The sequence below is a fragment of the Lygodium microphyllum genome, chromosome 21 (genome assembly GCF_053477565.2).
Source record: "Lygodium microphyllum isolate KBCC chromosome 21, Lygodium_microphyllum_v1.1.10, whole genome shotgun sequence".
In the NCBI taxonomy this organism is placed as follows: Eukaryota; Viridiplantae; Streptophyta; class Polypodiopsida; order Schizaeales; family Lygodiaceae; genus Lygodium; species Lygodium microphyllum.
Window position 1 is genome coordinate 39,716,531 of NC_141155.1, and position 23,924 is coordinate 39,740,454.

Below are 23,924 nucleotides of genomic sequence, written 5' to 3' on the forward strand. Positions count from 1 at the left end.
AAAGGGGCATCGTGCCTTTTATATGTGCTCGTATGTGAACATATCCTTAGCACATTGTACTTTCATACATATATCTATCTAAAAACCTAAAGTGGTACACTCGTCATTGTACCAAAAAACGTGTTCACTCTCTACTTTGCTCACTTGCACTCTCTCTGTCTCACTCACTGGGCATAAGATCTGTCTACCTCGATCTCTGTGCATAACCTTTCCCTACACGTAATACAAGAATTGGCACTTGAACTCATAGAAGGTGAACAATGTAGATAGTGAGATAATGTGTTGGATAAATTGAAAGTTTTTGTTGGGCAACTTGTTTAAGAAGAACGTGACTTGATTGTCGCCTAACTTCGGGGAGCCAATAGTAGCAAACTCGGTGAGTAACTACTGATGCTCAGTCAACTTTACTTTCAAATCATCCCCTTTTTCAATGGAAAACTCCTGAAGCTTAAAATCGAGATTGATATGTTGAGTGCCATCTCAAGCTGCATAGCGGTGAATGAGAGAGCACTCCTACACTCAGATGCGAGGGGAAAATGCTGTAATTGAGAGTGGAACTCGAGAAGCAATCGTTGCATTAACTCAACATTGGCTGTGGCATTGCGGGCTTTCCATTGATGAATGTGATTAGGGTGAGTTAGTCGAGGGTTCGGCCTTGGTAACAACAATGAGGCCCTAGAGTTCTTGAGATTCAAGCACTTGTTGCATGAAGTTTGACCAAGTGGTGAAATTTGACTCGTAAAAACGTGTCTTATCTGTGAAGGCATTTTTGGCCATTGCAACAAGAGTGATAGTTCTAGGAAATGGAGGTGTGTAATGGGGGTAGGGTGACAGGCGAGATAGGGTGGGGGAGCAAAGTACACTTGGGAAGAAATCCCAGAGTGCCTACAATGCATATGAGAAGTGTGCAGAGTGGATCCAAATGTGGGTAAGGACAAATTGGATATGGGCATGGTAATTGCCTATGGAGCCCAAGGTGGAGGGATAGGGACATGGGGAGCAGTGATAGAAATCCCTGTGTAGGAGTGATCCAAGGGATGTGTGACGACACATGCATAAGCAAAGGATGGATATCCTTGCGTCTGAAAGGTCATGTGGGGGGTTTGTGAGTGTTCGGGGGTAGTTAAGGGGATGCCCATCACAACTGTCCCAGAGTGGAAGAATGTTGTAAAGTGGCGGTATGTGGAAGGTACGGTGTTAAAGAGTGGCATTCCCCCTAACGATACACTAGGAGGTGGAGTGAATGGAGGGCAGGTAGATGGTGGGATGAAGAAAGAGAAAGTGTTAGGAGTGGAGATGGAAGATCCAACCCTTAGTATGTATGCTTTGAGCGGAAGTGGAATGTAATCCAAGACTTTGGAATGAAGATGTGAGTAGATCAAAATGTGCTGGTTTGGTCCAAAATCAGATCGCTTGGGCAGTAATAGTGAGGAAAAGACTGATGAACATCAAGAAATTGTGAGGACAGATTGTCCACAGCAGAAAACAGCATCTAGAACTTGAACACAAACATCTGCTACCTTGTTAGAAGTGGGTGTGCAGAAATGGAAGTGTAGAAGACTGCTGTAATAGATTGAATAACACAAGAAAGAAGAAAGAGAGACTGCAAGAAAAGGGAAATAGAAGAACACTGCAAATAGAGGACTCAAATTATATGCTTGGGAAATGGAATCCATATACCAAGTTATGATATAGTCGAGTACAACAGGGAGTCACCGGCTGTGTGGGCACTGGTGCTGGCTCCCTCTCTCCAACAAGATTTGCTCTGGAAGTCTATAAGTGATGAATGACTAGAGGAGGAGAGCCCAGACCAACAAATAGGCCACCAAGCAAGAAAAGTTGGCCAGCATAATAAAATAGTAATAGCTAGCTGGCCTGCCAAAAACCACCAATTGGTCATAAAACAAGGGCAAAAAATTGGCACCCACTAATTAGTATTGCACAACCCACAAATAGACATCCATACTCACACATGAATTGACTAATGTGCTAATAGTTGGCCACACTATCGAATTGCGGAGGAAGTTTATAGAGAACAATCCCCACAAGATGGTATTTTGTAAGGGTGGACTGCATGTGTTGAAGTTGGATTTGTGTCATTTGAACAAGGAAGGACGGAATTGTATCAGTCACCGTGAACCGAATAGTCTATAGTTGACCATAGAGGGTCACAACTTGCATGTTGATGGAGCCTTGTACATAAGCTGTAACTTCTCCCACACTTCTGAAGCCATCTTGCAAGAGGTAACTGTTAAAGGGACTTCTTGAGAGATGCATCAGAGAAGAGTAGAACAGGCACGAGCATCAGCTAGCTCCAAGTAAGAATTGCCTCCTTGTAGTCGTCTCAGTCCCAATCTTTTGGAATAGGAGATGGCATCCAAGGATGCAAGATCGATCTGGAAACAACACACCACTTTCATCAAGGATAGTCTAGGTGAGAGAATCAGGTCCCTTAAGCTTATTTATCGAGTAACATGGAGCTGCTATTTGAGGAGATGTATAGAAGATGAAGTAAAGAAAGGGTTTAGAGAGAGAGGTATGGGCCAAGATTGAGCCCAAAACCACGAGTTTAATGCAAGCTATGTAGTTCAAAATGCAAAATCAGGCTGAAAACATATACATACAGAAAATATACATTGCCAGAGAGTAGGTTTGCAAAAAAAAAAAGTTGAAAAACACTGGATACACAACAGAACGTCAGCTAAATCAGGAAAGTCATCAGTAGAAACAGAAAAATGCAAACTGTTGTGGAGAAATCGGCAGCTTTCGAGTTGAAAACAGCAGCACATAAGGCCAAAATGGCAGGTACGGAGCAGAATGCAAATGGGACTGAAATCACAGTCAGGCAGTATTGAAACACTGGGAGAATTGGAGTTGCCTGAGGCTGAAAACTGCCATCCAGCATCTCAGCTATTTTGTGGAGCAGTTGAATCATGAGCAGTAGAAAATGGAGGCTGGATAAAGCAGCTTCTGCGCGATCAGGGCTGAAAGACAGTAGTAGACAGCACTAGAACCTAAACGACAGGCTTTGATGCCATGTCAGGAAAGTGGGCAGCAATGGAAGCAAAGAGATTGCTTTAATAGATTGCATGAACATAAAGAACAAAGAAGAGCATTGCAGAGATACAAAAACTCAAAGAGAATATGCTCGGGAAATGAAATCTATATACCAAGGCATGAGAACAGTGCAATATCTTGGACATTGAGTTACTGGCAGTGGGCAGGATGCAGTCTGTTGAAGGATGAGTATTTACATGATTGACCGTGGGAGAGAGCCAAATAAGATGACCAGATCGGCAGCTTTCGAGTTGAAAACAGCAGCACATAAGGCCAAAATGGCAGGTATGGAGCAGAATGCAAATGGGACTGAAATCACAGTCAGGCAGTATTGAAACACTGGGAGAATTGGAGTTGCCTGAGGCTGAAAACTGCCATCCAGCATCTCAGCTATTTTGTGGAGCAGTTGAATCATGAGCAGTAGAAAATGGAGGCTGGATAAAGCAGCTTCTGCGCGATCAGGGCTGAAAGACAGTAGTAGACAGCACTAGAACCTAAACGACAGGCTTTGATGCCATGTCAGAAAAGTGGGCAGCAATGGAAGCAAAGAGATTGCTTTAATAGATTGCATGAACATAAAGAACAAAGAAGAGCATTGCAGAGATACAAAAACTCAAAGAGAATATGCTCGGGAAATGAAATCTATATACCAAGGCATGAGAACAGTGCAATATCTTGGACATTGAGTTACTGGCAGTGGGCAGGATGCAGTCTGTTGAAGGATGAGTATTTACATGATTGACCGTGGGAGAGAGCCAAATAAGATGACCAGTCCACCGGCCATGATTGACAGGATCATGAAGGGCATTCCTTCCACATGCATCAATTGAACCCAAGGTTCAAGACACACTGTCAGATACATGAGTTTTTGAAATGCATTTATAGCTCTTTGTGATTCAAGGTCCATAGCAAGCTCACGGGATCAGTATAAACAAAATTTTGCAATTGACACATCAAGGTCTAAAGGATATTCTTCCTTTCCCTCTTTTCAAGCATAAAAAAGAACCCTCTCCTCAACAACAATGATTAAGACAAGCAACCTTTGTCTTTTCCCCTCCACGAGTAGTGCAATTGTTGGGAAATTTATCCGCCTTCCTTTCTTTCTTTCAAGCTCAACAAAAAGAGTCAGCAAGGCTTATGATTGACTATTCAAAATGCAAGTTGGGAGCCCATGTATAAATGATAGTCTATCTTGTATGAAGCTTCAAAATCGAAAGAGAATGAGATAGCAGCAGCTCATATCAAAGTCTTGATAATCTTACGTGCGAAGGGCCTTCTTCGTCTTCTAGCAGCATCAGTCCTCCTTTGTGCATGAAGTTCCCACCTCCACGAGTCTTCAAGGTTTTTGAATGGAAATGAAGGTAAAAGGAAAGGGTGAATAGTTTATAGAGTATGATTCAGGCCAGTAGTTCATTATCAAAGTAAAAGTCATGAGAAGGGGGAAAAAGGAAGGAAAGATAATAGTCAAGTCCATCATAGAGGCTCTCTACCCCAATAATCAAGCCTTGTGCCCTTTATAAGGCTCAGTCCAGCTTGTATGATCAGATGGCTTGCTCCAAACACTTGTGCCTGTTGAATGCATCAAACTTGCCACTCGAAGTTGTTGTGAGGCTCATGATTGAGCACAAGATTCAAACATCATTTCTCACATCAAACAAGCACAACCGTCTTAATCTTTCATTTTGTCCCCACCACATAGCCCCCGTTCACATGCCACAAAGCGAACTCACTGAAAGATCACAAATACATGTTTCTATAACTCCTTTGGCTTCCGTATCTCAAGAAGTTGTTCCCCCCCAAACATCATCATTAAGGTTTATGACTATAGACCTTTGTAACTGCGTCATCGATGCATATACTTGCATGTTATAAAGATACAAGAACATGACATAAGGGCTAAACCATTTGCTATAAACTCCCTCGAGATTGAGTTCTCGAGTAGACACCCCTTGCAATTTCTTCCATCAAACCCTTCCAAGGTTTTTGATGACCTTGATGTGTCAATTTCCCAAGATGGGACTAAACTCTTTCTATCATCATTTTCCAAGGCTTGCTGACTTTTAAAGTTGTACCAAGACAGCTAACACACAAAAGCTCTCTCCAATTTTTCAAGCGTCTTAAGTCTTCGAAGGATATTTATAGTTCCTAGTTGTGTTCTCCTGGTCTTGCTATGCAGCTTATCCCAGTAAAAAAACCATGTAGTACAACATTTATGGAAGCTTTTCTCAAGTTGGTAAAAAGAGCCCATTAGGGGGTCAACTTCAATGTGGATGTAGAATCTCTTTCAGATCTGCTGTAATTGGTTTAATTCCAGCAGCTGCTCTGACCTTTGGGCTTTTGTTTCATGGGCTCACACTTCGAGCTGGTTGAAAATCCGAATTTCTGCTATAAATTAGGGTTTTGACAGCAAATGCATTGCTGTCCATTGTCAATCTGCTGGGAATGGCTGAGAATGAGAAATGGCTGAGAGGAGAGAGAGAATGCTACATTTCCAGCCTTAAACAGTGAGACCAACATCAAAATCCCCAAATGACAAATCCCCTTGTTGCATGGTTAGGATTTGATGACATGCTTCTCGAGATAGTTGATAAAACCTTCAATCTAATGCTAGAAAAGTGATGAAGCATTAATCCCCTCCTGTTTTAGAGAGAAAATGAAGTTAGATGTTGGCTTTTAGAGTCTTGATGTTGTTTGAAACCGTAATTTCTACACCAGTAACTGTCATTGACCTTGTTTTTAAGTTTTCTTGTTGTTTACAGCCCTAGAATCTGCTCCAAATCATGTCCCAAGGTTCACAGCTGTCTCCCTAACCAAATTGAGTTCTTTACCCTTAGATTTGCCCCAAACAGCTCAGAATGGGAGAAAAATCAGCCCAATGTAGAAGATACACTTGCATGCAGCCAAAATCGATCTAGTCTTGACATTTGGAAAATTTCCATTTTTCCATTTTCACTAGGGCCTTCACATGCAAAAAGGAGTTGCTAGTTCTTTGGCCTTGCCCTTATTAAAATAACATTAAATGGTGCTCATCCTCAATATTAAGCGTGTAAACTTTCCATGAAACTTTGTTAAGGACATTAAAGCATTTAAACTTCTAATCCCCATGACACCAAAATTCATTACCAAGGGGGAATTCAATGCCCTTGATGTGACCAAGATTTGAGACCTGTCACCCATTGGCACCTGTCCACATCAACTTCTACCAATGTCCTCCATTGCCCAAGTTGGGTTTGTCAATCATCGTGACATTATATGCACAACTTAATTGTCACAACTTAAGTATCCAAAGAGCATTAAGTTTAAAATTCAGGCCCTAGTGACAACTATAAAGTACAAAGCTTATACTTTTTAGAAAAAGCTTTACGTAGCCATTCTGAACATGATGATTTAATGCTGCCATGAATGGCAATGCCTAAAGATATCAAAAGTGGGTGCAAGATGGAGGTGTAGGAGACTGCTGTAATAGACAAGACATGAGACAATAGGATACAATAGTGAGTCACCAGTTATATGGGCATTGGCATCAGCTCCCTCTGTCCAATAGAACTTGCTTTGGAAGAGAGCGCCGGACTATAAATAGGCAAGAACTAGCAAAAAGGTGGCCAGCATAAATAAAAACAAAATATGCAGGTTGGCGAGCTAAAATGCTCGAAACCTTATAAATCAGGCACTTACCCAGACTTATGAGATGACTAATTTGCTAACAGTAGAAGCTATGCTATGGTGACATGATTAGAAGCAGGCTAGGAGCTGTTTATGAAAAGTGAAGTTTTTTCATTTATCTAGAAGCCTACATGGGCTGGTATGATATGTGGCACGAGGGTGCAGTCTGTGGGCAGATTGTGAACTTTCTGTGGCTTTGTGACAAGTAGAGTGGAGATACGAGTGAGCTTGTGGAGGCTTGGAGCTGCTGCAGATTGCTGCCTTGCTGTTTCTGGTGTGAACTGGAGGCAAGAGCATGCACTTGTGGGTGCCATACCATAGAGAATGTGGTGCTATTGCTATTATTGCTGTCTGGGGTTTGCTCTTCATTGCATGGGTTGAAGGTCTTGAAGCTAGTTGTCTGCATTGAAGGCCCAGCATCAAGCGTGCTTGTGGAGGCTTGGAGTTTACACATATAGCGTAATTCCTTGTGGGTTGAAAGAGTCGTTGAAGACAACCTCCCCAAAGCTGGTCCGAGGAGTTCTACTTGCCTACATGCTACAGAGTTGCAAGTGGCTAGTGATGCTGATGCTCTTATTTTGTGAACCTTGGGTTGAAAACTTGGTGTTCCTTGATGAAGACTATGAGTATGAAGGTGCCATCATGTCTTATGTTGAGAGTGCTTTTGTGTTTGTTGTCCCTAAAATGTTGTCAATGCTAAGGAGTTATCCTCTTGGTGTGAGAGCTATTAAGCTCATCAAGGAGCAGCTGTAAAGTGGACACATCCTCATATATACCATGTACTGGTAAAGCGTGCCCACAAAAGTTGTAATGCTAGAGCCTATTCCTTAAGCTAGAAGAGGCTTTTGGGTTGTATGTATGTGTTTGATTTTTTAGAGATGGTCCTTATTCTATGCTTCTCTTGCTTTGAGATGCCTTGAGTTTGTGGTGAAGTGGAGTTCTTGTTGGTGTTTGGGTTTTAAGTGCTTTGTTTCCTTTTCTCTTTTAGCTTCACATCATAAAGTACTTATTACTGAAGCCTGTTCTCACTCATCAAATTCATTATTGTAGAGGTTGCCATCTTGTCATGACTGCAATTGATCTGGTTGTCCTCATAGTGAGCATTCGCTCTTCATTATTTTGTTTCAGATATTTTTTCCACTTGTGTCACTTGTGCCTGCGCATTGTTGGCTGATCTTCTATTGCTCTGCCAGGTGAACTGTCCGTGAAGGTTAAGGATGTGTGTATCCTTACAAAATCACTTCTACCACTACCTGACAAATGGCATGGTCTCACTGATATTGAGAAGCGCTACCGACAGCGGTAATGTCAGGTTCTGTTTCTTGTCTTTATAAATTATTTTCCAGGCTATAAACTCTATGGTGAGTATACGTCAGCAAGTATGCCAGTGAACTATCACTGACCGGCTTATGGCACATGCAGTGAATTGCATCAATAAAGTAGTGGTTTAGACAAAGATTGAAAAAGCCTCAGGATGGGCATGTTGACTTCAACTATATTCCTGATCCCATCTACCAATATTTTTGTTTGTTTACCTTCAGAATTAGTTGATGAAGAAAAGAAGCTGTAAGCTTTAAGCCGTACTCCATGGGATCTCTGCAAAGAGAAACCCATGTCTGCTATTGATTAGCCTTTTTGTCTCTAAATCTTGTGTGACTATGTTGACAGATATGTAGACATGATTTTAAATCTGGACGTAGCAAATGTCTTTCGTGTAAGGGCAAAGGTACGCATTCTCCTTTAGTTAACAAGTTTCCATTGTATTATTGAATGTTATTTCGTTGTAGTACTCTTTGTCCCCCATACCTTTGATATTTTGCACCTCTATTGAAATGGCTGGAAATTTCTCTTTATTATTAGTATCCTATAAGATACAATTTTTGTTTTGTTGCATGTTGACCGAGGCAAACACACCGCCTTTCCCAAACTAGTTGCTATACTTGGAGGATGCTCTCACAAGTATTTACATAAATCCACTATCTCAACCTAGACATGACAATGATGTCAATCAAAGGGTGGTAGTCTCTAGTGGGGAACCATGGCAAACCATGAACAAGCAATGTCCCATACAACAAAGGCTGCAGTACACACACATGCATACAAATGCATGCACGGAGTATGAGCATAGAGTTGCATATAGAGTTCAAGTGATCTTTAGACTTTAGAGCCTAAAAAATGAACAACATTCTTTTGGTATATGGGAAACACGTGCATGTGCGAACACACTAACATCACATGATTTTCAAGGTCCCTTATATTATAGGAGGTTGTAGGATGTATTCTAAATTGATAACAGCTTACCTATCCAAGCTTTTGGCTAGCCACTGCTAGCATTTATTCATGAAGGGGCCAACATTGGCAATCTTGGAAAAGTAGCCACTAAATCCATTATTAAGAAATTGAAATATCCATGCTCACCTTCTACATGTTGCCAAACCCATGCAATTGGTGCTTTAGGCTTCACGTTGATTGGTTGGGTTGTCTAGAAATTCACCAACTCCTTACTAGCAGTCCATCTCTTCTTGGATAAAAATTTGAATACTATGAGTCTTTGACCTAGAAAGTCTTGAACTAGCCTAACTTGCAACTTGTCTTCTCTAGGACGTCAAGCTTTGCCGTTTACATGTATGGAAAGTCCACACACACAGTGGTATTCATGATGTGAAGACTTGACTGTATCTTTTTGCTATTCAAGAGTTGGGTGGTCCTGAGGGTATGATGGCCTGCAACTTGTCTTCAGATAAGGTTGGGCTGACAAAGTATTGTCACATTCGCATCATGAACAACGCATTTGACTAGATATGGCGAAAGGGATGGCATATAAGTTTGTACTTTTGACACATGTAGCATTGATCTGATTGGAGTCGGGGTCCTTACTAATCATGTAGTTGGCCAATTAGTAGATATTAGGTGCAACCTCTTCATATCTTTTTGTTTACTAAGTTCCTTCTGAGATTGTGATGATTTTGGCATGTTGTTTCATATGCCTCACTTCATGGGCCTTCTTGTATATACATTGAAATTTGCAGCATTATACATACAACATGCAATGTAACACCCATTCCTTGTAACACAATGATTTTTCTTGCAATTTTTTTGTCTTCTAAGTTGTATGGCTAATGTTTTGTTGTAACTCACTCACTCTAGGGTACGGTGCTAACTGCTGCCATGCCCTGTACTTAAGTCTTTGTCCTACACTGAATCTCCATTTGACCTTTGTGAGACATATGGATATAGTTCTGGCCACACAAAAGCCATCTACTTTTGCATATCGTTAACTAATACCACTCTCCATAATGGTATTACTCCACTCCTTTAGTATCAAGCTCAATGACACTTGTTATGCTAAACATACATGTGCATTAATTTTCATATGGCCATCTCACTAGATGGATAGTCCATACAATTACTCTTTGATGTAGATTTTGCAAGACTTAATGAAATCAAGAGTCTTTGCGGCGCTGACATAGCTGCCCCCCTCGTCTTGATGGCTTGTGATAGTGCGCGCCCTGACCATGCCCCCCACCTCCCCCCCCCCCCCCCCCCGAAAAACTGCTTAAAATAGCAGCCCTCCCCCCTTTGCCATTGTTCCCCCCACCCTCCAAGTTGCTTCCTCCCCTGCAGCAACTTTCCCCCTCAGGTAGCACCGTGACGCGATTGATAGTTTTCTCAGAAGGGTCGTGCAATGGAAACCTTTGGTCAGATGCCAACGCACTTAGCGAGTGCCCCTGAGTCAAACACCTTGCGCGTCGTCCTCTCTGAGGAGTAGCTCTTAGCCGTCCGAGCTAAGGAGCTGGAGCTAAAGGAAACAACGATTTATGGTCAAGTAGTAGGACATTCCGCAGCCAGGTCCTAGCTTCGGGACTGGCTTCACTCCAAGCTGCGCATCGGCACAGCGCAGATCGTGGAGGCGGTCCTAATGGGCCAAGGGATTTTCATGGTTAGGCTCAGCTCGGCAGACGCAGCTCGTGAGTTGCTTGCCAGTTTACCATATGGGTCCACGAAGGGGGTCATATACATGGTCCCTTGGTACAGTAGCTTTACTGTGGAGGCACTTGCACTCCACAACAGGTTTCTTCGGCACCCGGTCACCCTTCTTTTCCTCGGCCTGGCAATAGAGTATCACCGGTTGGTGGAAGACTTTGGACGGCTCTTCGGCACTATCCTTCCGGCGTCCTTCGCGGATGTAGTGATAGCTGCAAGAGTCCCAAAGGTACGGGTGGCTTTGAAAGAGGTCAAGAATATCCCACAGTTCCTAGAGATTGATGCGGGCGGATACTCCTTTAGGCAGCAGGTCATTGTGATGGGGCAGCCAGGGCAGTGCATGCACTGCCACGACTTTGGGCACCAGGCAACAGGTTGCACACGTTGCAGAGCCAAGGTGGCTCCGCTGACATGTTCGTAGGTGGACGCTGATGGCTTCACATGGGTCTAGAGACGATAGAGAGAGAGACGGCAGGGGGGGCACAGCCAGGGTCTCAGACCCTAGGGTGCCTTGGCAATAGGGAGCAGGTGGGTGAGTGACGACCCCTCGGCAAAGCACTCCATAGCCCCCTCTGCCCGCCCCACCCAACAAGACCGCAGCCCCCCACATCCACCACCTGCGTCACAGACTACCTATCCTGAGTCTCGACTAGTGCACAGAGTCTGGACGCTCAGCATGGCTGATAGAAGCATTGATAGTACTACCTGGAACATTTATCACCCCTATGGTCTGGCCGAGGGCCACCATGGGAGATTGGAATTTGCCGTCCAGACTGGCGGCAAAGCGTACTTGCATGCCTCATAGCTTCTCCTCTTCATCAGCAGCCTCCACACCGATGCTTGTTTGGTCAGTCACAGGTTTCCCCATGAGCTTACACCTTGCATCCTGGGATGTGAATAGCCTCCACTACAGTGGGGCAGGTGGTTCCAGGAAATTAATTATTTGGCAGGAGCTGTAGCCTGCCCTTCTCGGACGGATCGACATCTTACTTCTACAGGAGCACGAGTTCACTCCCACCCAAGCCTAGCGGGTAGGGAAGGTACTCCCAGGCAGCTCGCACACTTACTGGGAGCACGCCATAGGTGCCCACGGCTAGAGTGGAGGCGTATACACCTCTATTCGTTCGAGTCTTACCTCTTGTGTATGAGACCACGAGAGGATAGTGGCAGGGAGGGTGCTATGGATCAGGTTGGATATTGGGGACTCGTGCCTTGGAGTCCTTAATATCTATGTCCCTACGGAGGTTAGGGCACGCAGCAGGTTCTGGGTGGAGATCACGGAAGGACTCCCAGAGGTGGACTCCTGGATTGTTGGAGGCGACTTCAACAACTTGGAGGCTTTGGAGGACCAGCATGGCAGAGGGAGAAACTACTAGGGCATGGACGGGGAGGAGCAGGAGGCATGGGAGGCCTTTCTACTGGTAGTAGGAGCATAAGATGCTTGGAGAGACCCTGCCTTCCACATGAGGGAAAGGTCACTGGACTTCTATTGGGGATACAAGTGGCTAGGTGGAGTCCTGCTGGAGCGGTTGGACAGGTTTTATGTGGGAGAGTGGGAAGGCTCTCGGGGAGGCTAGATTGGGTAGTTGGCGAGCACTACGTTGTCCGATCATTGCCTGGTTCTCCTGACACTAGATCCCCCAGCATCTGTCCTAGATACACGATCTTGTCGGATCCCTGACTCGATCTATAGGAGGGAGGAGGTGACGAGATAGATAGAGCAAATTTTGACCAGAGAGTGGGGTAGGAGGGACTAGATCGCAGAGGTCCTAGTTGAGTTGAGCAGAATTTGCCAAGAGGCAGCCATACAGGCTAGGCAGCAGAGCTAGGAGGAGAGAGCTCTCCGACGGGACCTTGCAGCCATGCAGAGATTATTATAGGAGACACCAGGGGATCCCACTCTCCACGCAGAGAAGGTGCGCGCACGAGTAGCCATTGCTAGCCTAGAGGACAGGCGCTCAGAGTTCTCTTTCCGCACCTCAATAGCTTTCCGGGCGCGGAAGGGGGAGACGATGTGCAGGGATTTTTTCCAGGTGCACCAGCCTTGCACCCCAGGAGAGCAGATATGCAGCCTCTGAGATTAGTATGGGAGGACCTGTTCTAGCCTAGACGAGGCGATCGAGATTGCCACCGATTACTACAGTCGTCTCTTCTAGTAGGAGACAGCCTCAGCGGATAGCGATGTAGATAGCAGGTTTGGAATAAGATCTCGTCCCTCGTCATTGAGGAGATGAGACGCTCCCTCCTAGTCTGCTTCACAGAGAAGAAACTAGAGGAGGCTTTCCATACACAGGACGAGTAGAGATGACCTCTCTAAGGCTTTCTTCACTATCTTTTGGGAAGTGGTGAAGGACCCCCTACTGATGGCCTTTCAGGAGATTTTCACTTCAGGATAGATGCCAGGGAGTCTTTCCGCATGCCTTATCAATCTTCTTCCCAAAGGGGGAGACCGGTTAGAGCTTCCCCAGTGGAGACCGATCACCTTATTGTCAGTGGCCTATAAGGCGCTGGCAAAGATGATTGGTAGGCGACTATGCCCCATGCTTCCAGACATCATCCATGACAGACAGATAGGCTTTGTCCAGGATAGGAGCAACTTGGACAATGTATTCACCTTCTTTGAGGCGACAGAGTGGGCCCAGTACAGTGGGTAGAGACTGGCTGTACTACTCTTGGGTTTTGAGAAAGCCTATGATAGGGTGGATTGGGATTTCCTAGGGGGCACCATGGTGAGGTTGGGTTTCGCCCAGGCTTGGATTTGCGGCGTCTCTGCACTTTTGAGATTGGCCACCAGCACGGTTCTCATAGCAGGGAGGCGAGGGGAGGAGTTTCGGCTGGAGAGATCGGTCCGATAGGGCTGCCCCTTGGCCCTGTACCTGTTTGTTGTCTTTGCAAGGGCGATGTCTCACTTCGTTAGGTCACGTGTGAGCGCATTACGTGGCCTCCGACTTCCAGTAAGAGAGGAGATTGAGTTGTTAGGCTCAGAGTATGCAGATGATACAACGCTCTACATAGAGGACGACGAGTTGATGCTGGAGAGAGTGAGGTTGGCTCTTGAGTTGTTTTGTTCTTCAGCGGGAGCAAAAATCAACTGGGGAAAGTTAGCGGGAGTAAAAATCAAATGGTGTTTTGTTTCCTCACAGACCCGGACTCTAGCATAGAGTGGAGTGTCCACCTGGGATTTAGATGGGTAAGCAGAGGGTAGACTGTTCGGTACCTAGGGTTGCAGGTGGGACTCCATATCACTCCCGCTCAGCAGTTTCTTCCAGCCCTCGATTCTATTCGCAGGAAGCTGACCTACTGGAGCACGGCTCGCCTCTCACTAGCCGGCCGAGCCCTGGTGGTTAACCAGGTCCTCCTAGCGACGGCTTGGTACATCGCCTCGTGTTGTTGCTTCTTCCCCCCCCCCCCCCCAAGATCACCCTTTCTAGGCAGCTTGCTCTGCGTGTGGCAGGATCTCCGTAAGGCCGTTATCCAACGCCCCCCAAGTTGCCAGGAGGAGGTAGACCGTTAGCCGGTGATTTGGAATCCATCCCCATGTTAGGGATCGGGAAGGGGCAAAGATTGGTGAGCACCCCCACATCCAGTGGGCTGATTGGGAGGCTGGCCTGGCTCGTACCATCAGGACATGGCGGGAGGTGTACAGGATGGCGAACAAGGAGGTGCTGTAGCAAGTATCAGGCTGCCAGTGAGGAGTTGAGCTGAGGAGAAGGGAGATAGACGCAACAATACCTCAGGAGTGGCTTGCTTTCCCGGATACGAGAGCCGATAGAGCCCTGCAGCTGTAGCCAGGCCTGAGTACGGGCGTACTAGCATCGAGTGTCCCCTTGCGATGCGAGTTGTTTGGATGATTCTACTGTGAGGTAGGAGTATCTGTGTCGCGGTAGGCTCCAAAGCCTGTGCAGGAAGGTCACCGTATGGGATAGGGCTTCTGCCACTATAGGTGGTGCTCCCAATTTCTGCCCTCACGATCTCGTGTGGTATTGATGGTTTACTCTTGATTAGCCAGGAGATCATCATCACCAGGGGGCGTTCCATGTGCTCCCATCCTTTGTATCCCTCCTCCCCTTTGGGCATTGGCTGATCTTGTATGGTTCGTTGTGTATGGTAGAGGCTAGACCCCCATATCGGGACCCCATATAGAAGTGTTGGTGTGACCAAGGTATCAAAGAGCCATAGCTTCGTCTGAGGTTTCTGAAATTGTAGACGTGCACATTGGCTTTCCATAGATCTTAGGGTAGCGTAGCTGTGTGTCAGTCTGTACACCGCAGCCTTCCTCAGGGTGAATCTCGGCCCTGAGAATGTGATCCCTAGGTAAACATATTTTTGGACCACCTCGGCTATATCCTCTCCATATTTGAAGTGGGGCATTGACTGGCGGATCCATTGAGTGGATATGTTGAATACCATGATCTTGGTTTTCCTGAGGTTCACTGTGAGGTCCTTGTCTTGGCAAAAGGTCCGTAATGCGTTTAGGTGGCGCTGCAGTCCCTTTGGTGTGCTAGAGAGGAGAACTATATCATCTGCATATAGTAGCATGGGTATCAATGTCCCTCCCCCAGGCAGGACCCCTCTCTTCCAAGTCTCTCTAGATAATGTGATATCTCGTCGATGTAGAGCCCAAACAGGGTGGGGGAAAGGGGACATCCCTGCTTTACCCCAATATTGCTAATGATCTCCTTTGACAGCCCTCCTGGTGCTCGGACCTGTCCAGTGACAGACTCGTATAGAGTCAGGATTCTGCATCTCATCTTTGCTGGGACTTCGAGCGCCTGCAGTCTTTGCACGAGTCTGGCTCGGGGAACTGTATCAAAGGCCTTGCGGAAGTCCACAAAGCAGTAGTACACCCGTTTTCCCTGTGCCCTGTTCTCTTCAATGACGGCTTGGAGTGTAAGGATGTGGTCAAGTGTAGAGTAGCCTCTACTAAAGTTGGCTTGCCCCTCGTGCTCGGTGTTGGTGTGTCTCCATCCATTTGCTTAGCTCATGCTCCAGGATGGATCCATAGAGCTTAGCCAGCACATGGCCAACCATGACCGTCCGGTAGTTTGTGGGGACCATGGGGTCGGTCTCCAGCCTTTAGGATTGGTACTATTGTATTAGTTGACTGACTAGCTTGGAAGCCTTCACGTAGTGCCTTGTTGAATAGGTGGGCTAAGAGGGGGGTGTTGATCTCTCTAGCGAATGAGAGGTGTTTTGCTACTAGTTCCGCGTGGTCTTGGGCACCGACCATTCTGGAGTCTATCAATGGCATCACGGACCGTCTCACTCCTAAAGAAGGTGGAGGAAGTTGGCCTGTCCTCTGTCAGCTGAGGTAGGGGGGTTTGTCCTGGCACGTGGTCAAGTGAGGTGGCGTAGCTATGCCACGTCTGTGGGGAGGTAATGGGTGTCTCTACTCGGGGTGCTTGGAATGCCTTCCATGCGTCCTTGCTGTCTTGCCTTAGGAATAGCTGATAAAATTTGTGCTCTAGCCTGGATAGGTATGCTTGCTTCTTCCTTCACACTAGGCGATGGAAGATCTGCGAGCTTGGCATTCTGTGTATTTCCCTTCGGCTTTCCCTTGTTGGAGTCAGAGGCGGGTTTCCTTGCATTCCTTGTTGTACTAGCTATTCCGTGGGGCATTCTTGCTAGGAGGGGTGGAGTGGGGGCATGTGTGGGGGAAGTACGCGATGGCTGATGTGTGAAGGTTCCTGGCCAGTTGTGTCGTGAACTCCTCTAAGGGTGTGTGTGGGTCCATCTCCTTTAGGCTCTAGTACAAATGATCTGAGTAGGCACTCTCCGTCGTCATGGTGAAGTGGTATCTGGGGAATCTTTGAGGGCTGCTCACTGGGGGGTCCCCTTGTTGCATGTGATGCTAAATTGGAGGTATGTGTGGTCTGTGGCTACCGCCAGTGGGCGTGGTGAGATGTTGAAGGCGTGCATGTTCGACGTAAACGCCCCGAACAACGTAGTATGCTTAACAATTATGATATTCTCTTGTTTTCGAGATTTAATATAAAAGAGAATAAACTCTTAAAGCTGAAAATGAAAATTACTCACAAAATTACAGCCATGAAAAGGTAAAAGTAATGGAGACAAGATCGAGGGTTGAAGATGGGCAACCCCCCTCGAAGGAATGTATTTCTGCTCAACCGAAGTCCCTTAGGGAAGAGCTCAGTTACAATCAACCTGAGAGTGAGAAGAAGTAATTCTCTCTCTCACAAGATCATGCAGAGATGTACAAACACACATGCATTATCTATTATGCAATGATAAGAACTGATTTCTTTACAGTATGAGAGAAGAAAAAGGGGAAATGAGCCTTCTCCATTGTTGAACAGTAGTACATGGATAGGGCTTGCTTCTTGTTGCTAAAATGGAAGAAAGAGCTTGAGAAGGAGGTGCTGTAATGAATTTACAGGCTTGCTGTCCTGTAAAACACCAGTGACAAAAGAGGGAATATGGAGGAATTTGATAATGGAGAAGTGGGGGATGATGGTGGGGATCGATGGGGCCAGTTTCTGGCTATTTGTGGGTGCTGTACATGAGTTTACAGCAAAGAAAAATGATGCTGAATGAAGAAAAACGAGCTCTTATTTATAGGAGAGGGAAGAGCTAGTACAAAAGGGGAAAGTGGAGTAGCACAAGACAAGTGTCTAGCCACATGTCATGAGATGTGACAAGTGGTGGGACACTTGGAAACTTGTGTGACAAGTGTCTTGACACTTGTCTCTTCTCTATGGCCTTCCTTTTTGGTTTGAATACTGTCAAGAATAGAAACAACCAAATTTAGTAAGCACAGTCAGAGTACAGAACTTACTATTTTTAGAATGACATCCCTATTTTTTAAGACTAGCATTTTTAGGCTAATTCGAGGCTCCTAAAATTTAGGGATCTCCTAAAATTTAGGGACCCCCCCAATATGGGTGTCATATGAAAGCTTTTTCCGTGTACATCGCAAAAACGGTATCCGAATCTTCATGTGACTTTCCTATGCAAAGAAATGTGCATTTCAAGCTTTCAGCCCACACATGCACATTATACAAGCATTTCATGATCATGCCATCTTGTTGATTGTAACTGTTTGTTCTGGTAGATCTAGCCCACACTTCAAGGCATCAATCTTTTCTGTGTGCGAGTCTAACCCTGATATGTGTGAGTTCTGGTCACAGGCGGCCAATCGGGCCATATAGGTGGAAGTGTGAACTATCTTTTCTCTAACCCACCGTGTGGGTCCACCATAACCTATGACCACTCATCAGTGGTCAGCTCCAATGCACTTTTTTTAATATCTAATTAGCGCAAAGGAAATAAATTTAATAAATCATTATATAGACAAATCAATGAAAAAGGATACAAATTTTGTTTCTATAGAGTTGTGACATTCGAGATCAAGGCCGGTGGCCCTAACAGGTAGTTCACTGTGTTGCCTCCTCTTGAGCTTCCGGATGCATGCTTATGTGGAAAGCATGTGAGTGCATCAGGCCCAAGCCATCTGGCTAGGCCGTTAAGGATGGCTAGTTCGTTTGCCCCTCCTAGTGCTAGTAAATAGTTTTCGTACTCTGTGGACTCAGCTATGTCCTGTGATGTCCTCAACTCCTCTGGTGCCAGCTCTCGGTACATATGGTCTTCACTCTCAAAGAAGGGGACTTGGCCCTGCACTGTGCGAGCATTGAAGCCCTCTGTCATCAAGACGTCTCCTATTCTCGAATAGTGCATGATTCTCATATAGGGGTAGGTACGGGGATAGCCCTCCCGGTGTCGCATATGGGGAATTTGTTGGGGTGAAGTAGCATATTGTTATGTAGAGAGCAGATCTTGTAGATGTTATATGTACTGAAATGGAGAGATTCCAGGCTGCCAAGGCTATTGATGTAAAAGGGAAAGGGAAACCAATGGTTCAATAGTGTTTCTTATTTTTTGATTGATCATGAAACTTGCTTTGTGGAATGTAAAAGGTATTTCTTCGGGCAGCGAGCAATATCGGTTGTGGAAAGTTGTGCTTGCTGGAAATTGGGATGTTTTAGGTGCTGTGGAGCACAAACAACATTCTTTGGTTGGATCCCCTTATGTGTATAAGGATTGTGCGGTCTTTTTTAGTTGTCGCACTCCATATAAATCGGGAGTTATATTGGTTGTCAAATCCTCCCTGCAACCAGCATTGGTTTCTCAAGATATCCGAGGCCGATTTTTGATCCTGGAAATCTGTTATGAGGGGGAGGTTCTGTGGATTGTAGGCGTGCATCCTCTTTCTAATGCAAGGGATCGTCATCAGCTTTGGGATGACTTGCACTGCCTTGCCTGGGCTCCTCAAGGCTTTGTTATGGGTGACTTTAATGCCTGTATTTCTGCAGATCAGGCGACCTCTCTGCATTCGGTTATGGATGGTCCTGAGCGACAGTCTTGGGATGCTCTTGCAGCGGCATCTTTGAAACAGGACATGTGGTCCTGGATGTATCCATCACAAGCCGGATATACTTATCGCTCTTTTCAGCATCTAAATACTTGGGCCAGACTGGGTAGGATCTACATTTGCCAAAGTGACTCCTTTCTTGCTGCAATCATTGAGATGCGGGTGGAAAGACAACATGTTCTGTCAGATCATTACCCTTTGGTCCTGGAAATGAGCCACAGACTTGTTCATGCATTCAAGGCTCTCCTTGCCCATTTGCCTCTTCGGTTTAATCAATCTTTTTTGCAGCAAAATCAGTTTTTGGAAGATGTTCAACACTTGATAGCTTCTTTTAGCTTGAAGGTTCTATCTAGAGGGATGGAAGCATGGGCGGTTTTTAGGGATAATGCGCGAGCCTTATTCCAACAATATGGTATTCAACATGCTTGCTTGTTTCGACCTGAATTGCAACATGCTCAAGCTTTATTAGCTCATTCCTTGGCTTTGTGTCAGACTGGGGATTTCGATGATGACTTGCTCACTTGCATTGAATGGCTGAAAGGCACGGTCCAATCTCTTCAGGAAGTATGCAAAATACAAACTGTTAGCCAGAGCCAAAGCTTTACATGATAACAATAGTCAAACTCATCAATTTTTTGCTCGTCTACATCAAAATTATGCCCGGGAAAATATTGTGCGCTTAAAAGATGGACAGGGTGATATGGTGACTAATCCTGCCTCCATTATTTGGATGACTGTTGACTTTTATAGGGCCTTGTTGGGTCCGCAAGTGATCCTTTCAGATGCTGTTCTCTCTGCTCGAATATACATTTGTGACCTGGTTAGTAATCAGGTTAAACCAGAATGGGTGAATTTGATGGAGGCCGATATTTTTAAAGAGGAAGCAGAAGAAGTGCTGTCTCACTTGCGTAGAAGGAAAAGTCCAGGCTGGGATGGGCTTCCTAATGAGCTGTTTTCAGCTAATGTGCAACTACTTAAGGACCCATTAACTCGATTGTGTAAGCAGGTGTGGAACTTGGGTATGATGCCTTTAGATTGGAAGATTGCAGTCATCAGGTTGTTGCCCAAAGTTTCCTCTCCGACCTCTTTGAAACAATGGAGACCCATTTCAGTTATGGGATTGTTATATAAAATCTTCTCCAAGATTATTGCCATTAGATTGCAGAAAGTATTTTCGCACCTCATTCATCCACGTTGATACAGTTTCATTAAAGGTCGGAATATAATGCACAACATTTTGAATGTCCAGCTGGGAATCAATTATGCCAAAGCTTCTAGCTAGCAGGTTGTTATGCTTCAGCTGGATATTGAGAAGGCATTTGATCATGTTAGTTGGTCATTTTTGTGGCAATTAATGTCTACAATGGGTTTTGGCCCCCGTATGATTTCTCTAGTTGATACCATTAGTTAGAGTGCAGTGCCCCATATTGCTCTTAATGGAGGGAATACGGAGGAAATCGCCTTATCTCGGTCTCTTTGGCAAGGTTGTGTTAGAGATCAGATCAGCACAGGGCAGCAGGTGGCCTGGTGCAGTCGGACTGCATGCAGTCGGACTGCATGCAGTCGGACTGCATGCAGTCGGACTGCACAGTCGGACTGCCACGTGGCAGTCCGACCTGCAGCAGCCAGTCGGCTGCATTTAATGCAGCCGCCTGGCTATTTCTGGCGCCCTATTTCCCCCGATTCTCGGCTATTTATACCTGGCACTTTCAGCAGTCTGGTACACACTTCTCTGCTCGCAGATTACAGACCGGTGACGTGCAGATTCTGTCTCTGTTCACAGATTTCAGACAGCAGACAGTGCAGACTGCAACGGACTTCGAGGTGGACAGCAGGTTGCATCGTCGAGGTGGAGACACGCAGTCCAGCGCACTGCGCCCGTGTATATATCTGCATATCTTTGTATTCAGCATTCGTTATACAGCAGATCTTCATCGTCCACTGTCTCTTTCTCTCTCTTCTCTCTCTGCGTTCTCTCTCTCTCAGTCCTACGCTTCCGCACCGCTGCACTCTGACATGGTATCAGAGCAGTGTTTGAGGGCTGACTGAGCGCAGAATCAACCTGAAGAGGAGTTTCCATCGTGACACAAATTTGCGTTTTTTGCGTTTAAGGGCAGACAGGAGAGCTGCGCTTTGGAACAAGGCTGAAACGAGTGTGGGCGCACAGGAAAGGAGTACAGGTGGTGGATTTGCTGCTGTTTACTGCTGTTTGACGCGGAGGAAGTTTGAGTTTTCAGCCTACAAGTGCAGGTTTTGCTTTTTCATCGCCTCCGGCGGGTGAAGAAGCTTCAGGACGCGGAAGAGCCTTAACAGGCTGAGTTTTCCCAGTCAGAGGGGGCTGCTTTTGCGTTTGTGAAGGCATTGCAGGTGAAGATGTCTACTGAGATGGACTTGGAGTTCCAGGCAATTATGGACCGGAAGGTGCCTGTCTTACCGGCTCTTCCTACAGATCAGAAGCCCGACGGCGACAACTACCGCATTTGGCGCGTCATGATGTTGGCCATCCTTGAGTCCTATGATTTGGCGGAGTTGGTACAGGAGGAGATTGACCGGCCCTCGGTAAGAGATGAGTCCAAACTCTCTTCCGATGCTCGTGCGAAGTTGGCCAAGGCCCAGTCTCATTGGGACAAACTGAATGCCAGGATTCGATCCTTTCTCTTTCTATCATGCACTACAGCCGTGATCGCTCACATCGAGCACTTGACGGTGGCTCGGGAGATATGGCTGGAGCTTGATTAAATGTACAATCGAATGACCCTAATGAAGAGCGGGAGCACATTAACAAGCTAAGGCAGCTTCAGATGCAGGTTCAGAATGCGGGAAAGCCGATTTCCTCCAAAGGCATGGCGATCACACTATTGTCCCGGTTGCCGCCACGATTCGGTACATTTTACTTTGCCCTTATTGCTTCGGGGCGAGAGTCTACTCTTCGGTGGGAAGAGTTGGTTCCTATGGTTTTGGACCAAGAGGAACAATTAAAGGGACAGAATGCTTCCAAGTCGGAGGCGCTGACAGGTCAAGCCTCTCAGAAGAAGGGGAAGGACCAAAAGAAGAAGAAGGGGGATAACAAGTCTAAGAAGGACAAGGACAAAGACTCCACATGCCATATTTGTGGAAAGACTGGCCATTGGAAGAAGGATTGCCCTGACAAAGACACGAAGGACACCAAGAAAAAGGACACCAAGGATTCTGGAGCAGTGGATGCACCCTCATCAGCTGCATTTCTTCATCTAGCTGTCATTGAGGACGCTTCGCCGAATGCTTCTGATGCTGCGATGACGGCTCCCCAGGCTCGAGAGTGGATTGTTGATAGTGGTGCCTCACGGCACATGACTCCTTCATCAGATGGTGTTGTCCAGCTGCGACCCTCGCGTGGGCAGATTCTCATTGGAGACAGCTCTTCAGTTTCTGTTGCAGGTCGGGGTAAGATGCAGCTTATTTTGGATGGACGAGGTGGTACCCATACCTCAGAGGTTTTGCATGTACCAGGATTAGGGTACCATCTCCTTTCAGTTCATAAGATTTGTTCCCTTGGTCTTTTGGTGGAGTTTGACAGTACTACGGTGCGAATCCTTGATCGTGGATCGAGGAAGGTTCTCTCATCCGGATATGAGGAGAATGGCATTTACAAACTGAAGTCTTCCACTGCCCTCTCTACTCTTTTTCTTACCTCAGAGTCACAGTCAGAATTCTGGCATGCTCGGTTTGGTCACCTGAACTATGACTATCTTCGGAGAGCGTCACATGGATAGCTTGTTCGAGGGTTGCCGGATATAGTGGTGAGCCAGCAGCCATGTGTCTCCTGCATTCGGGGGAAGCAGCATAGGGATGCCATTCCCCACACAGCTTCGCGGCGGTCTACTTCACCGATGGAGCTAGTATCTACGGATCTATGTGGCCCTATGAGGAATGAGTCCTTGCGTGGGAGCTCGTACTTCATACTGATTGTGGATGAGTATAGCAGGATGACATGGGCCTACTTTTTGGCACTAAAGTCAGAAGCTTTCTCGCTTTTCAAGGATTGCCTTCTCTTTGAGAAAAACCGATCAGGCCGGAAGTTGAAGACCTTGCGATCCGACAAGGGAGGTGAATTTGTGTCTAATGAGTTTGCTCGGTTTTGTGCAGATAGAGGAATTCACCAGGAGTTTGCCAATACCAATACTCCTCAAGAAAATGGTATTCTTGAACGGAAGAACCGCAGTGTGATCAAGATGGCGCTTACCATGATGAAGCACCGACAGACCCCTCCGGTTCTGTGGGTCGAGGCTGTGGCTACTGCAGTCCACATCCTTAATCGATCCCCTACTTCGGCCGTGGAAGGGATGACTCCATTTTAGGCTTATTTTGGGATGAAGCCAGATGTTTCTTACTTTTGAGTCTTTGGGTGTGATGCCTATGTTCACATTCCCAAGGCTCACTGTGATAAATTTGAAGCAGCTTCCCGAAAACAGGTATTTGTTGGCTACAGCTCTCAGTCCCAAGGCTACCGACTGTATGATCCCGTCAAGGGGGATGTGTACACTAGCCGTGATGTGCGGTTTCTGGAGGTTCCGGCTACTTCAACGGGTGAGGAGCATCCCGTTCTAGGAGATCCAGGGGAGAGTTGGGCTCCTTCTACAGTTCCACTGGAGCCCGTGCCTTTTGATTACGATTCTGTTTTCTGACATAGAGTCTACTGTTCCACCGAACACCTCTGAGGAGTTACCACCGGTGGATATTCCAGAGTCTTCTGTTGATGGAGAACGTCGAGGGGAGGTTCGGCCTCCTCCTCGTTGGGCCCGTGACACACTCCGTGATTCAGGGATCGAGGGGGTTCTTAAGGAGTGGGGAC

General features: G+C 46.2%; 1 protein-coding gene across 2 annotated transcripts in view; it reads left to right on the forward strand.

Annotated features, from left to right (window-relative positions):
- The window catches only part of OVA5 (Lysyl-tRNA synthetase, class II), a 126,488-nt gene that overhangs the window by 69,782 nt on the left and 32,782 nt on the right, over positions 1-23,924 (forward strand). For both annotated transcript variants that reach the window (XM_087661272.1, XM_087661271.1), the window contains 2 exons: positions 7,914-8,022; positions 8,389-8,446. In XM_087661272.1, the coding sequence (XP_087517398.1) occupies positions 7,914-8,022; positions 8,389-8,446 (167 nt within the window). The remainder of the gene's footprint in view (positions 1-7,913; positions 8,023-8,388; positions 8,447-23,924) is intronic.